This window comes from Mixophyes fleayi, chromosome 7 (genome assembly GCF_038048845.1).
Source record: "Mixophyes fleayi isolate aMixFle1 chromosome 7, aMixFle1.hap1, whole genome shotgun sequence".
In the NCBI taxonomy this organism is placed as follows: domain Eukaryota; kingdom Metazoa; phylum Chordata; class Amphibia; order Anura; family Limnodynastidae; genus Mixophyes; species Mixophyes fleayi.
The window spans coordinates 12639575-12653000 of record NC_134408.1 but is presented as its reverse complement, the minus strand read 5'-3'; the positions used below and the strand labels follow the sequence as shown (position 1 = coordinate 12653000).

The 13426-nt window shown below is 43.9% G+C and overlaps 1 protein-coding gene across 1 annotated transcript; it reads right to left on the bottom strand.

The window, feature by feature from the left end:
• Window positions 1-3561: 3561 nt before the first annotated feature.
• LOC142097342 (nmrA-like family domain-containing protein 1) lies at window positions 3562-12499 on the bottom strand. The gene is made up of 5 exons (XM_075179096.1): window positions 12391-12499; window positions 6428-6666; window positions 4755-5004; window positions 4319-4509; window positions 3562-3974 (listed from the first exon to the last, which is right to left on the bottom strand). The coding sequence occupies exons 1-5, from the start codon at window positions 12428-12430 to the stop codon at window positions 3795-3797; spliced, it is 900 nt and encodes a 299-aa protein (XP_075035197.1). The 5' UTR covers window positions 12431-12499; the 3' UTR covers window positions 3562-3794.
• Between the last annotated feature and the right edge of the window lie 927 nt (window positions 12500-13426).

Here is a 13426-nt window from a genome sequence, read left to right as displayed (position 1 = left end):
GCATGATGGAGCACCTTGCCATAAGGCATAAGTGGCTTGGGGATCAAAACATTGAAATTTTGGGTCCATGGCCAGGAAACTCCCCAGACCTTAATCCCATTGAGAACTTGTGATCAATCCTCAAGAGGCGGGTGGACAAACAAACACCCACAAATTCTGACAAACTCCAAGCATTGATTAGACAAGTATGGGCGTCCATCAGTCAGTATGTGGCCCAGAAGTTGATTGACAACATGTCAGGGTGAATTACAGAGGTCTTCAAAAAGAAGAGTCAACACTGCAAATATTGACTCTTTGCATAAACTTAATGTAATTGTCAATAAAAGCCTTTGACACTTATGGTATAGTGATGTAAAATTACAAGCATTCCATAGCAACATCTGGCAACAAGGTCTAAAAACATTAATGCAGCAAACTTTGGGAAAAAAACAAATTTGTGTCATTCTCAAAACTTATGGCCACGACTGTATATTTCCATGATTATTCATGCACGCGATTACTCCTATTCTAAAAAAAAATAAAAATAATTGTATTAGATTACTGTCCCATACATGGACTACCATGCTCTTCCAAACTTCCTGAGAGGCTTGCCTACACTCACCTCGCACAATCTGTTGTACCCTCTTTAATCAGACTTTCATTCCCAAAACTCCACTTAGACTGCGTTGGCTAAGGTAGTCAGTGATTATATGACTGCTGAATTTAAAGGTCATTACGCACGTCTATTCCTCCTACAACTCTTTGCTACACTTGACTCTGTTGAGCACTCTTCTGATGCAAACACTACGTGACTGTCACGAGCCGCGGCGGTACTCAAAGCCGCCGCGGCTCGCTTCTGGCCCCCTCTGGCGTCCCGGCCGTCACCTTGACGACCGGGGCGTCACTTCCGGATCCTGGCCGGCAACGGTCGGAAGCTCTGTGCCCTGCTCTGCGTCCCGGCAACGGAGGAAGCCGGGCGCGCATGCGCAGAAGGTAAAACTTCCTGTGGCTTGATGTAACAAGCCTGTGGGCTGATTAATGGCTCATACATTAATCAGGCAGGGGGCTGTGTGTGATTCAGAGCTAGGCTCTGATTGGTGGCCACTAGTATTTAAGGCAGTGAGGTCTGCAGCCTCACTGCCGGTTTTAGCTTCTGTGTTCCAGTCTGCTGACCTGCTTGTTCCTGCTCTAGTCTTCTGAGACCACGTCTGATTTACCGTGTATGACCTTTGGCTTTGAACTGACTTCGCTTGTGTATCCTGTGACCCTGATCCCTGGCCTGTTTATCGTTTCTGCTATCCGCCTGTGACCCATGACCTCAGCTTGTTTACTGATACCGCTGTCTGCTACCGGCCCTTGACCTCTGCGTGGACCTTACTCCGCTTGCCTGGGTTCTCCCCAGCCGGTACACACTTCACGACCCTCTGTCAGTCTGCAGCCCAGCCTGTCCCCACCATCAGGGGCTCCAGTGAACACCTGACTGGCAGAGTAGATTCCGGGTTGTGTTGTCCCGGCTGGAGGGGTTCCTAACAGTGACATAGGTCTTCAAGACAATGTCCTATGCAGATTCTTATCTTACTTATCAAACAGCTTTTTTAGCATTTGTTTTTCTGAATCCGCCTCCTCTCCGTTTCCTCTATCAGTTGGGATACCACAAGGCTATGTACTAGCCTCTCGCCTCTGTATGTATAATACTTCTCTTGGAAAACCTATAAGCCGCTTTGAATCAGCATCATCTCTGTGGAAATGATATCTAAATTTATCCTCCTCTCCGAATCTCACACCATCGCTGCTGGCCCGCGTTCTTAGCTGTGCGGGCGATCTCTCACAGTACCCGACCCCTTCCTGCTTTCTAAATCGGGGGTGCAGCAAGACTATCTACAGTAAGGTGAGCAGAGTACAGGATTGATTTATACAAGGTTTCAATTAAAAATATATGATTTTATGTTTTTTTAGTCCTTCAAAACAAATATCCTATTAAGGCATAGCGGGATTGGTGGTTTCATTATTTTACTGGACTGGTAGCCCATATGTACTCAAAGCTGGAGATATTTGTACGTGTTGATGTGATCTTATAACATTGCTCTTTGCTTTAAGATTCCCACCCCTGTTACACGGACAATTACTTGGTATCTACAGCTGCATGCTGAGGTTAGCATGTACCCACTTGTCACACAGTACAGGTGACCGTCTTGTGAGCCGAACTAATATCCAGCTTTATCTGATTTCTAAGAACTAGTGATCCCACTGAGCCAACGGGCCTTAAGTTCCTCATGATGGGCCTGATTCATTTAGGAAAGTTAAGCAAAAAACTGAGTAAGTTTTCTTAAGTGTACTGGACAAAACCATGTTACAATGCAAGGGGTGCAAATGAGTTTATTATTTTGCACATAAGGAAAACACTGGCTGTTTTTTCATGTAGCACACAAATACTTGATAGCTTATTTGTACACTGAAATTTAAAGTTGATTTAGGACATGCTCTACCCCAGTTATAAATCTGTCCCCACGTTTATAATTTACCTCCCCTCCAATGCAACATGGTTTTGCCTTACTTTTACCATAACTTTCCTTAATGAATCGGGCCCGATGTCACTAGCCCAACGTAAGCTAAGTTTCCGCTGCCAGCACTGTGGATAAGTGACGGGTACATTTTAACTTTTCCATTTGGACAATAGATCTTCCAACTGCAAACATAGTCACTCAATCACCAGCACAAACAGCTGTCAAGTGGATTTTTGTTTTAAAATTTTGCCAATTTAAATCTGTGACTTTGTCCATTGCCACAAGACTCTCACGGCGGCGGCGGATCTCTAACTGTGAAAAAAATGTTTTATTTATTAGTAAGTTGCATTAAAACACTACTGACCTTAAGTTGTTTGGCTCATGTTGTGCTTTGAAATGTACAAGTGAACGAGGTGTAGTTGTCTGCCGATCCAGTCGGCTGTCTTCACAAACGGGGTTTCGATAAAAATGAATCGACGTAGATCCAAATCACAAATGCTGTAAATGACTGATGTGAATTTGGCACAATGAACCAAGGAAGGTCAAAGTTTTAATGCCGGTTATTTAGTCTTGTAAAATGTAGATGATCTAAAGTAGTAACATTGGTTCCTTTGCATGATTTTTAGTTCGTAATGTTGTCAAAGTTGATGCAAGTTGGATTACCCCCAGTCTACGCTGGTGGCCCAGCAACCTCCTCTCTCCTGCAGCTTGTTACTGACGTCGATATTCAGTGACAGCTGCAGGAGAGAGGAGGCTGCTGGGTCCCGGCGCCCGACGGATTGGTAAGTTTCTGTGTTTTGGGTTTTTTTTTATGTCTGGCCCGCGGCACCCCAGTGACAGCGCCGCGGCACCCCTGGGAGCCGCGGCGCGCAGTTTGGGAACCGCCGGTGTAGAGTTAGTATGTTGGGTGTTCTCCAAGTGCTCTGGAGTCCATAAAACGTACTGGAGGTAGGTGGCTTCTGACAAAATTAACACAAGTGTGTACGGTAGGGAATTTAGATTGAGTTCCCCTGGCAGGGAATGGATATAATGCCCTGGGTAATATGTTGACACAAGATAAACGTTAATAATAGTTGACTTGTCTTATTATTGTTTTGTTTTTTTTATTAATAGAATCAACTTTATAAACATGGTTTACAAAAACAAATGGCTCCAACCAGGAGGGGTTATTAGTGGGCAGGTAGACAGGTAGCTGGGTAAATATTTCGGTTTACAGAAGGCTCATACGTGGTCCAGGGAATGTTGTATCACATAGAAAATAATACTTCACAGTCTTTTTCTATAACTCCCCAGGCAATGGGAATGAATCACTTACAGGTCCTTATAAGAGTCCTTGTTCTCCTCCATATACTGCTGGAACTTCTTGGCTTTAGGGTTGAGTTTGAGAGTGAGCTCTATGTTCCGGTCGGGGTTCATTAAGTAGAAACGGAACATGTTGGCCAGTTCTAATGCTCCTGGGAAGCCCAATTTCTCGAAAGCCTCAAGAGAAATCTGTAGGTAAAGAAGTATAGAGTAATAATAAACAGATTTCAGCCAACTGCCTCACTCTTCAGTATCTCTCGGTAATTATCTGCAGCGTGTCTCTTCCACATGACCTAGTGGTGATGGCGTGATCACCCAGAGACACTAAGGGGTATATTTACTAAACCGTGGGTTTGAAAAGGTGGAGATGTTGCATATAGCAACCAATCAGAATCTAGCTGTCATTTTGTAGAATGCACTAAATAAATGACAGCTAGAATCTGATTGGTTGTTATAGGTAACATCTCCACTTTTTTCAAACCTGCAGTTTAGTAAATATACCCCTATGAACATCTTAGAGCACCAATACTCACTTTGGCATCTTTGAAGGTCGTGCCGGTGACTTTTGTCATTATTGCTGCATACTGCTCCACCGTCAGCTTCTCTCGGCTGAGCCCCAGGTCCTTGCCTGCGTATTGTGACGGAGACTTCAAGATAGTGAGGACGACCGGACCAAAGTCTTTTACAGACATTCCATCCAGCGGTACGTCACCCATGGGGAGGGCTGGAATGACATTTTCAAAATACATATTGGTACTCTTCATAACAGAATTCTAGAACAGTGTTGACTATAGTTGTGGAACTGGTATAAAACTCGCACCAAGTTGAGTGTATGAACTGTATTTCATACAGAAGTGTTTTTGACACTACAATCTTTACATCAGTTTAACAGGAGCTCGTTCCTCCTACAGAGGAGCCGCTATGCCCCGTTTTACCATGCACCCACAAGACATCACACCAGTGTCATACCAATAGAGTAGCCGTCTCCGTCCTTGTTCTTCTGGGGCCTGAAGTAGGTCAGGAAGTTCTCAAAATAACAGGGAAGTCTCACACTGGCCATAGGGACTCCGATCTCTCTGAAATATTCCTCTACTTCCCCTTTGCCATCAAAATGTGGCACACGGAGCTTCCCCCCAGTCAGCCTCTTCACGTGCTCCAAGCCACTGAAGACCACAAACGTCAGGCCAAGTCGCTTGGTTAGATCCGCGATCAATTTCCCCTGGAAAGAAGAAAGACCTACGTCAATCATGGAGTCATTTTATGCCACAATAATAAATAAATAAATGAGGTGTAATTGAAAGTGGTTGCAGTAGAAAGATGGAAACCTCTTAAGTGACAGATGGCCTTATCAGATCAAGTCGTTATTATTGTAAAGCATTCTTGCAAACTTTATTTTTCTCCTTGTTTTTATCTAATGTATATATTAATAAATAGAAATATTCTTGGTATAGCATATTTCTTTAATTCCTAAGCTGGGGCTAGTAAGACTCTGTAGTGCTCACCATTCACTACAAGATCCATTGTGTATTTTCTATTCACCCATAGCCACTTTATTTTCTGCAAGAGTCCTCCTGTCAATCTTATTGAGCAGGATAAGCTGCCTAAAGTACAATAGCTCGATGTCATGGCCTAGCGGCATGGGATATGTGTGACGTCATAGGGGGTTCACAAGCAAGCAAAAATATGGCAGAGAACAGGCAGAAAAGTTGCGGACAAAAAAGCCCTAACTTTGCTTATAGGCTGCACAGAGGGATAACATATATTATCTATGCTAGGCACAGTTAAGCAAAAAAACTTTTCCCCAGTTACAGTCCCTTACATATATGCAAGTTAAGTTTAGATTGAATCCTGTAAAACACACAATGGACTTGTTTAATGTAATAAATCAGAGTTCTCCTAATGTGTTCTTAATTATATCAGCTACCTCAATTAAGTCATCTATTAAGCTCCAATTGATGGCCCTCTGTTGGATCCCCCCCTTCCCCAATGAGAGTGTAAGGAGAAGAAAGTTCTAATATAACCAATGATGCAGCAAAATTATTTAAAAATATGTTTTCATTTTCCTATAAAGTAATCGTAAAAATTTCTCGTTATTGGTGATTGTACATATAATACAACGACAAGCATTCTGCTTTCTGTCACTCTCACTAATCTTACAATGAGATTGTGGTTTGTATTATAGAGGATTAAGAAATTAGAGGTTTGTCACAACACAATTTTTCCTCTGCTGTAAAATCAGAGATTAAAAGGGAACTCCTCCTGAAATTAAAGCTGCACCACCACCTACTATATACCTGTTACAAACTTGGCGATTCCAAGGCTGCTGCTAAAGGAATCACTACGTTTCTAACATTGGTAAAACTGTGACAGTAAATTCACATGAACAGCTGTTCTGTCGATTATAGTTTCCTTTAGAACTCCCGGCTATTAGTCAGAAAGCCGTACTTTACAGGGTCCATCATCTCCCAAACTGAGAGGGGCCTCAACATGGGACCGTCATAGTTGCACCAGCCAGAGGGAGTTGCGTCAAGGCCCAGGTGGAGTTGCCCTTTAACAGCCGGAGACTTCAGGAGAATAAATACAGCTACGATGGTAACCAGCATTCCTCTATAATCACAGCCAGATACCACGGAGGCCTTTACCTGGGCAACCTCCTTTGCCTGGTTGAAGTGTTCCCAGTAGGTGGTGAGCACGAAAGCTGCATAAGCTCCGGTCAGTGCGGCCTCCAGACTCTTCTCATTGTCCAGATCTGCGGACACGACCTCCGCTCCGGCCTCTTGCAGCTTCACAGCGGCTGGCTTGCTGGCGTCCCGAGTTACCGCCCTGACGGCAAAGCTGCCATCTTGTAGTAGAGCGTCTGTCACTGAACTGCCCTGAGCTCCTGTGGGAGACCGCGATAAGCAAATAGTGAATGCCATGAATAAATCACATGAAATAACAGTCACAAAATAACAAATGTATACAAACAATCAGACGGCCTAGGTGCCCGTTCAAGTTGAAGAGGAAATGGGAAATGACATCAACGGGACTTAGAAAAACACAGAAATTGATTTATTGTTGCATTGTATGTCAATGCATTCTGATTCTCACAGGAACCTATTTTAAGATGCTTTAACTAAACTACATTAGGACTGAATATATTTGAGATTGGAGAGGAATATTCCTCTGCACACAGAAAATCAGAGATCACAACCTGTCTCTGGATCAAAGACACCGCAGCTTTAAAGACTATAATAACTAATAGCAAAATAATTACTTAAATAATCTAAATAAAGTTACAATGACAACTATCTCATTCTAGATATATATTTGTGAATGTTACAAGAGGCATTTTCAGATCATTTCATCTTACAATGTAAGGCTTAGTGGTCCTTTAAATGTCTCGAGAAATAAAGGAAACAGGGAATTGGATTTTGCATAAATAAAGTGGAGGAGTGTGGTCAGGAAGAAGTGAATTAATAGACAATATCGGTCTTATGTCACAAAGGCTCATTGTGTTGTCAATAAACTATACATCAGCTGCCAGATGAACCTTGGAGGGGAGCCATGAGGATCTTACTTTGCTCACTCACACGTATGCTTAAGGCAAGACAGACATGGCTCAGAAGATATGTGAGCAAAGGTCTCAAGCAAAGACCCACTGACTGCTGTGTGTACTGTGCAGGCAAAGCTATTATCACCCGAGACATTAAACTGAGTCACCTGCCCACAGTGACAAGTCCAGTGTTCCATTCTGCCCCTCAGTATCTTTGTACCTAAGGCAGCTGCCTCTACTGCCTTCCCCTAGCACCAGGTACATAAAGAGACAGGGATCAGTTAACTCTCAGTGACCTAGGGCCTGATTCATTGAGGATCTTAAATGAAGAGGATCCTTATTTCAGTCTCCTGGACAAAACCATGTTACAATGGAAGGGGTGCAAATGAGTGTTGTGTTTTGCACATAAGTTAAATACTGCCTGTTTTTTTATGTAGCACACACATATCAACTTTAAATTTCAGTATACAAATAAGCTATCAAGTATTTGTGTGTTACATGAAAAAACAGTCAGTATTTAACTTATATGCAAAACAGAACACTCATTTGCACCCCTTCCATTGTAACATGGTTTTGTCCAGGAGACTGAAATAAGTATCCTCTTCATTTAAGATCCTTAATGAATCAGGCCCCTTGTCTCGATTTTACAAGACATTCTCACTTCTCAACTCTGATTTAAATTAACAGATTTTAAAACATATTAGTACATTATATTATGAGCTATGCTATAATATAAACCTGGATGTGATGACTTCGTACACAGTGGGTCATTACTAAGGCAAAGCAGGGAAAAAGCTGCTATAAAAATACATGAATCCTTTTACTTTATCTGCGACTGGTTTATGTCTCTGTGTTCAAACTTCTTCAAATGCCTACTAACAAATCCTTCCAAAATTCCCTTCATAGAAACATATCTGACTTTGTTTAATAAGTTTAACGATTACAAAACGTGTTGGCAGAATCCTATTTGATCAGTCTGCCAGAGAAGCATATGAGCACCTCACCGCACTGTTGCATCTTCCCCTGACGTCATGAGATACAAACTACCAGTCAAATCTCTCTTTAATATATAAAAATGTGTACTGTGTGTTTCAAAAAATGCATAAAAAATAATCCTTCTAATAAATGGCTATCCAGTGCGATCACCACAAAGGTGAAATGTTTCAAGCATCTGCAAGAAAACACTTTTTTTGTATGTAACAATTGTGTATGAGCCCTAAATGTGCCCAGTGATTGGTGGTGGTTTGATTTAATAACAGTGCAGGGAGGGTTGGCAGACAATGGCATAAGTGAAGTATAGTAAGTACCAAGGAGGCAGGATTATTGATATTTTCAGTGCAGTGGGGGCTGGCCATTTGTTCCACAAAGTGATCTGAGAATGGGACCAGTGCAAGGTAGAAGGAGGCAATGGATTCAATGCAAGAACCACTAAAGTATCACCAGAGCTGGAATAAGGCTCTGGGGAGCCTGGTGCACTTAAAACACGGGGGCTATTATTTAAGACAAACACACAGGCAAAACTGTGTGTACTACTGTAAGATGCACGCAGCTCTGCCTTCACGAGCAGTACAGTGTGAAATACCTCCCAACTGTACTTATGGTCAGACCAAATCCTGACTAAGCGAGACAGTCACCCATATTTGGGACTGCCCCACCACATTCAGCACAGTTGGCAGACTGTCCTGCTTTCTCCTACCTGTCGTGTCACTTTCACCACCTGTGGCTGCTGGTGTCTTTAGTGCAGTTGCTGCTTGTCTGGATCCTGGAATGTTGGAGGCCCTATTTGGAAAAGAAAAATGGGTACTTGAAATTTTGAAAACTCCAACCAGTCCCAGCAATAAATCAATAGTACCTGCATTTAATAATTAGGCCTACCTCCAGCCCCAACATTAAATTAATAGTATACACTTTTTATAAATAAACCTATTTCCCTCCCTCCAAACAGCCCCAGCAATAGATTAATAGCATTTACATTTAATATAACCATTTCCCACAAACATCCCCAGCATTAAATTATTAATATTCACATTTAATAAATAGCCCTCCTCCCCAAACTCAGACCCACATTCAATTAATAGCCCCAAATCACCCCAGCATTAAATTAATATTAATTTAATAGGCCTCAGTATTAAATTAAATTGCCCCACAAATAATAGCACCCATTAAATAATTATCCCCAACCTAAACTCCACCATTAAATTAATAGCCTACTTCCCAACCATGTACTATTAAGACAGCCCCTCATATCACACAATATAATAAAACCCTCCCATTCCACACTTTAGCAGCTCCACCCCCTCATACACACAATTTAGCAGCTCCCCTTCTATCCTACACACACTTTAGCAGCCCCACCCCCTTACACACACACTTTGGCAGCCCCCCCTCACACACACACACTTAAGCAGCCCCATCCCCTTACTAGAGATGCTCAGGCTCGGTTCCCCGAGAACCAAACACACCCGAAGTTAGCAGATCCGAGTACCGAACCAGCTCAGTAATTCTGCGCGCCCTCGGAATTGAAAACGAGGCAAAACGTCATTGTTACGTCGTCGGAATTCGTAACTTTTGGATTCTATAAGTACCGCCCTCCACGGTGATGCAGCGCCATTTCACAGAGGGACACATAAGGGGTAGCACAGTTCTCGGCAGTCTCTAGTGCAGTTGGGCAGCATCATAGGTAGAATAGAAAGAGGAGGGGTACCAGTGTTCTTCAAAGTCTCCAGTAACTTTCAGGAGAGCTCCATTGCTCCATTGCTAATTGTCATTACTGAAATAGAAAGAATTAATAGGTCTGGTAGACTTGGTCTTATAAATCTGCAGTCCCATAATGTACAGTGTTATATAGATAACACACAAAGAGGAGAGCTCCATTGCTAATTGTCATTGCTGAAATAGAAAGAATTAATAGGTCTGGTAGGCTTGGTCTTATAAATCTGCAGTCCCGTAATGTACAGTGTTATATAGATAACACACAAAGAGGAGAGCTCCAATGCTAATTGTCATTGCTGAAATACAAATAATAGGTCTGGCAGGCTTGTGGGTAAATGTATCAAGCTGAGAGTTTTCCGGCGGGTTTGAAAAGTGGAGATGTTAGCTGTCATTTTTCAGAATGTACTAAATAAATGATACCTAGAATCTGATTGGTTTTTCAAACCTGCCAGAAAACTCTCAGCTTGATACATTTACCCCTTGGACTTCTAATTCTGCAGTCTTTGTTTCAAAGTGTATGAAAATAATATTGTGACCTGTGAGGTGGTCAAAATTGACTGCAAATGACTTGAAATTAGTGTTATTGAGGTTAATAATAATGTAGGGGGAAAAAAATCAGAAATATGTAATTTTAGCAAAAAAATAGGGATCCAAAACCAAACTCAAAACACACGAGGATGGTTTTGCCAAAACCAAAACACAAAGTTAATCCAGATCCAAAACCAAAACCAGAACACAGGGGTCAGTGAATATCTCTACCCCTTACACACACACTTTAGAAAGCCCCACCCCCCCCCCACACACACACACACACACACACACACACACACACACACACTTCAGCAGCCCAACCCCCCCCCCCACACACACACACACACACACACACACTTCAGCAGCCCAACCCCCTCACACACACTTTAGAAAGCCCCATCCCCTTGCACACACACACTTTAGCAGCCACACCCCCTCTCACACTTCAGCAACCCCACCTCCTCACACACACTTTAGAAAGCCCCACTCCCTTACACACACACACACACTTCAGCAGCACCACCCCCTTACACACACACACACACACACACACTTCAGCAGCACCACCCCCTTACACACACACACACACACACACACACACACACACTTCAGCAGCACCACCCCCTTACACACACACACACACACTTCAGCAGCCAGACCCCGTCTCACACACTTCCGCAGCCCCACACCCTTACACACACACTTCAGCAGCCCCACCCCCTCTCACACTTCAGCAGCCCCACCCCCGTACACACACACACAAACACTTCAGCAGCCACACCCTCTCTCACACTTCCGCAGCCCCACCCCCTTACACACACACACACTTCAGCAGCCCCACCCCCTCTCACACTTCAGCAGCCCCACCCCCGTACACACACACACACACACACTTCAGCAGCCACACCCCCTCTCACACTTCAGCAGCCCCACCCCCGTACACACACACACAAACACTTCAGCAGCCACACCCTCTCTCACACTTCCGCAGCCCCACCCCCTTACACACACACACACACTTCAGCAGCCCCACCCCCTCTCACACTTCAGCAGCCCCACCCCCGTACACACATACACACACACTTCAGCAGCCACACCCCCTCTCACACTTCAGCAGCCCCACCCCCGTACACACACACACAAACACTTCAGCAGCCACACCCTCTCTCACACTTCAGCACCCACACCCCCTCACACACTTCAGTAGCCACACCCCCTCTTACACTTCAGCAGCCACACCCCCTCACACACACACTTCAGCAGCCACACCCCCTCTCACACTTCAGCAGCCACACCCCCTCACACACTTACCTTGTACCTGCAGATGCCTCCCTCTCACACATAGGACAGCAGCTGTCATGTGACACGCCCCATGTGACCTGTGCACATTCTGCAGCCACAGAGGGGAGGAACAGAGCAACAGACGGATCCGCGGCCACATTAAGGTAGGTGGTTAGTCCTGGAGCAGCCACCTAGTACCACACTATAGAGGGTGCTGGTCAGCCTGAGGCCATCGGGTTACAGGGCCTCTCCGCCCCAGGGTGCAGCGGGTTAATGGGGATAATGTGTAAGTGTTTGTATGATACAGGTGAGCAGACGGCACAAGGTTAATCAATGGCCACACACTGTAATCTGCACACACAGACTTCTCACACACTGTCTGCACCTTGCAGCACCCCTCTGTCTACCCCCTGACCAGTCCCTCTCACCCTCCACTCACCTGTACCTCTCACCCCTCACCCTACACTCACCTGTACCTCTCACCCCTCACCCCTCACCCTACACTCACCTGTGGCTCTCACCCACCACCCCTCACCCTACACTCACCTGTGGCTCCAAAGACAACAATCACTTTTTTCCCAGACATGGTGGATGAGGCTCACTGATATCAGGCACTGCAGGAATAACACAGCCAGCAGAGGGACTGGTTTATAAGGCAGCCCCTGGGTCTTCCTCCTCCCCTTACCCTATTTGGTCTGACTGTCATTATGACTCAGCAATGTACACAAAGGACAGGATCAGGGGGCAGCGGAGGGGGAGACGTACTTGTGTGCTACATGAAAACAGACATTTTCCTTACGTACAAAATAATAAACTAATTTGCACCCCTTGCATTGTAACATGGTTCTGTCCAGAAGAAAACATACTTATTTTTTCCCCTTACTTTCTTTAATGAATCAGGCGCTATGTAAATAAATATAACTTTTCATAAATAATAATAATAGCAGCCAGATATTTCCTTTCATTTTCTATACACTCTAGAGAAATGATAGCGTGAATCTGATTGTTTGCTACAGGTAACAGCAGCCAATCATGTTCCAATCCACCAGATTTCAGGAATGTTGTCTTTTTCTTTTCACGGAAGTGCTTAGGATGTAGAGAAAAGGTACAACCTGCTTATAAATCTGTCACTAGGAAAGAACGCACAGTCATTTGTGACATAATAAAGTGAAAATACGGTATATGTATTTTAATAAATGTTCCCATCAGACAGAAAAAGATCAGTGTCTCATGAATGAACGTCAGTGGAGAGTAACACACTTAATAATGTCGGCTCTGTAATCCGCTCTATTGATGTGGATTGGGTGAAGTCATTCCACATGTAAGGTCACCTGGATACACTAATCCTGTTCTCCTTACAGATGCCGTGTAGGTAACTGATACCTAGAAGTCAGGGATTATACAATAGACTGACAGAAACGTTGTATGTGAAACAAGGATCTGTTTTTCCTTCTTTGTATGTCCCCCAAATTGTTGGTGTTTACCTGTCCCCGACGTTGATGGGGTGTAGCTATAATAAGAGAACTGTCACAGGCATATTTGGGAGTGAAAGGTATGTTTATTAATTGGTGAAAAGCCCTAT

Coding starts and splice junctions, on each gene's coding strand:
- LOC142097342 (XM_075179096.1), bottom strand. CDS start 12,430: ATGTCTGGGAAAAAAGTGATTGTTGTCTTTGGAGCCACAG. Junction 6,667..12,390: donor TGTTGTCTTTGGAGCCACAG/GTGAGTGTAGGG, acceptor GGTCTCCCACAG/GAGCTCAGGGCAGTTCAGTG. Junction 4,510..4,754: donor CGGAGACGGCTACTCTATTG/GTATGACACTGG, acceptor ATGTCATTCCAG/CCCTCCCCATGGGTGACGTA.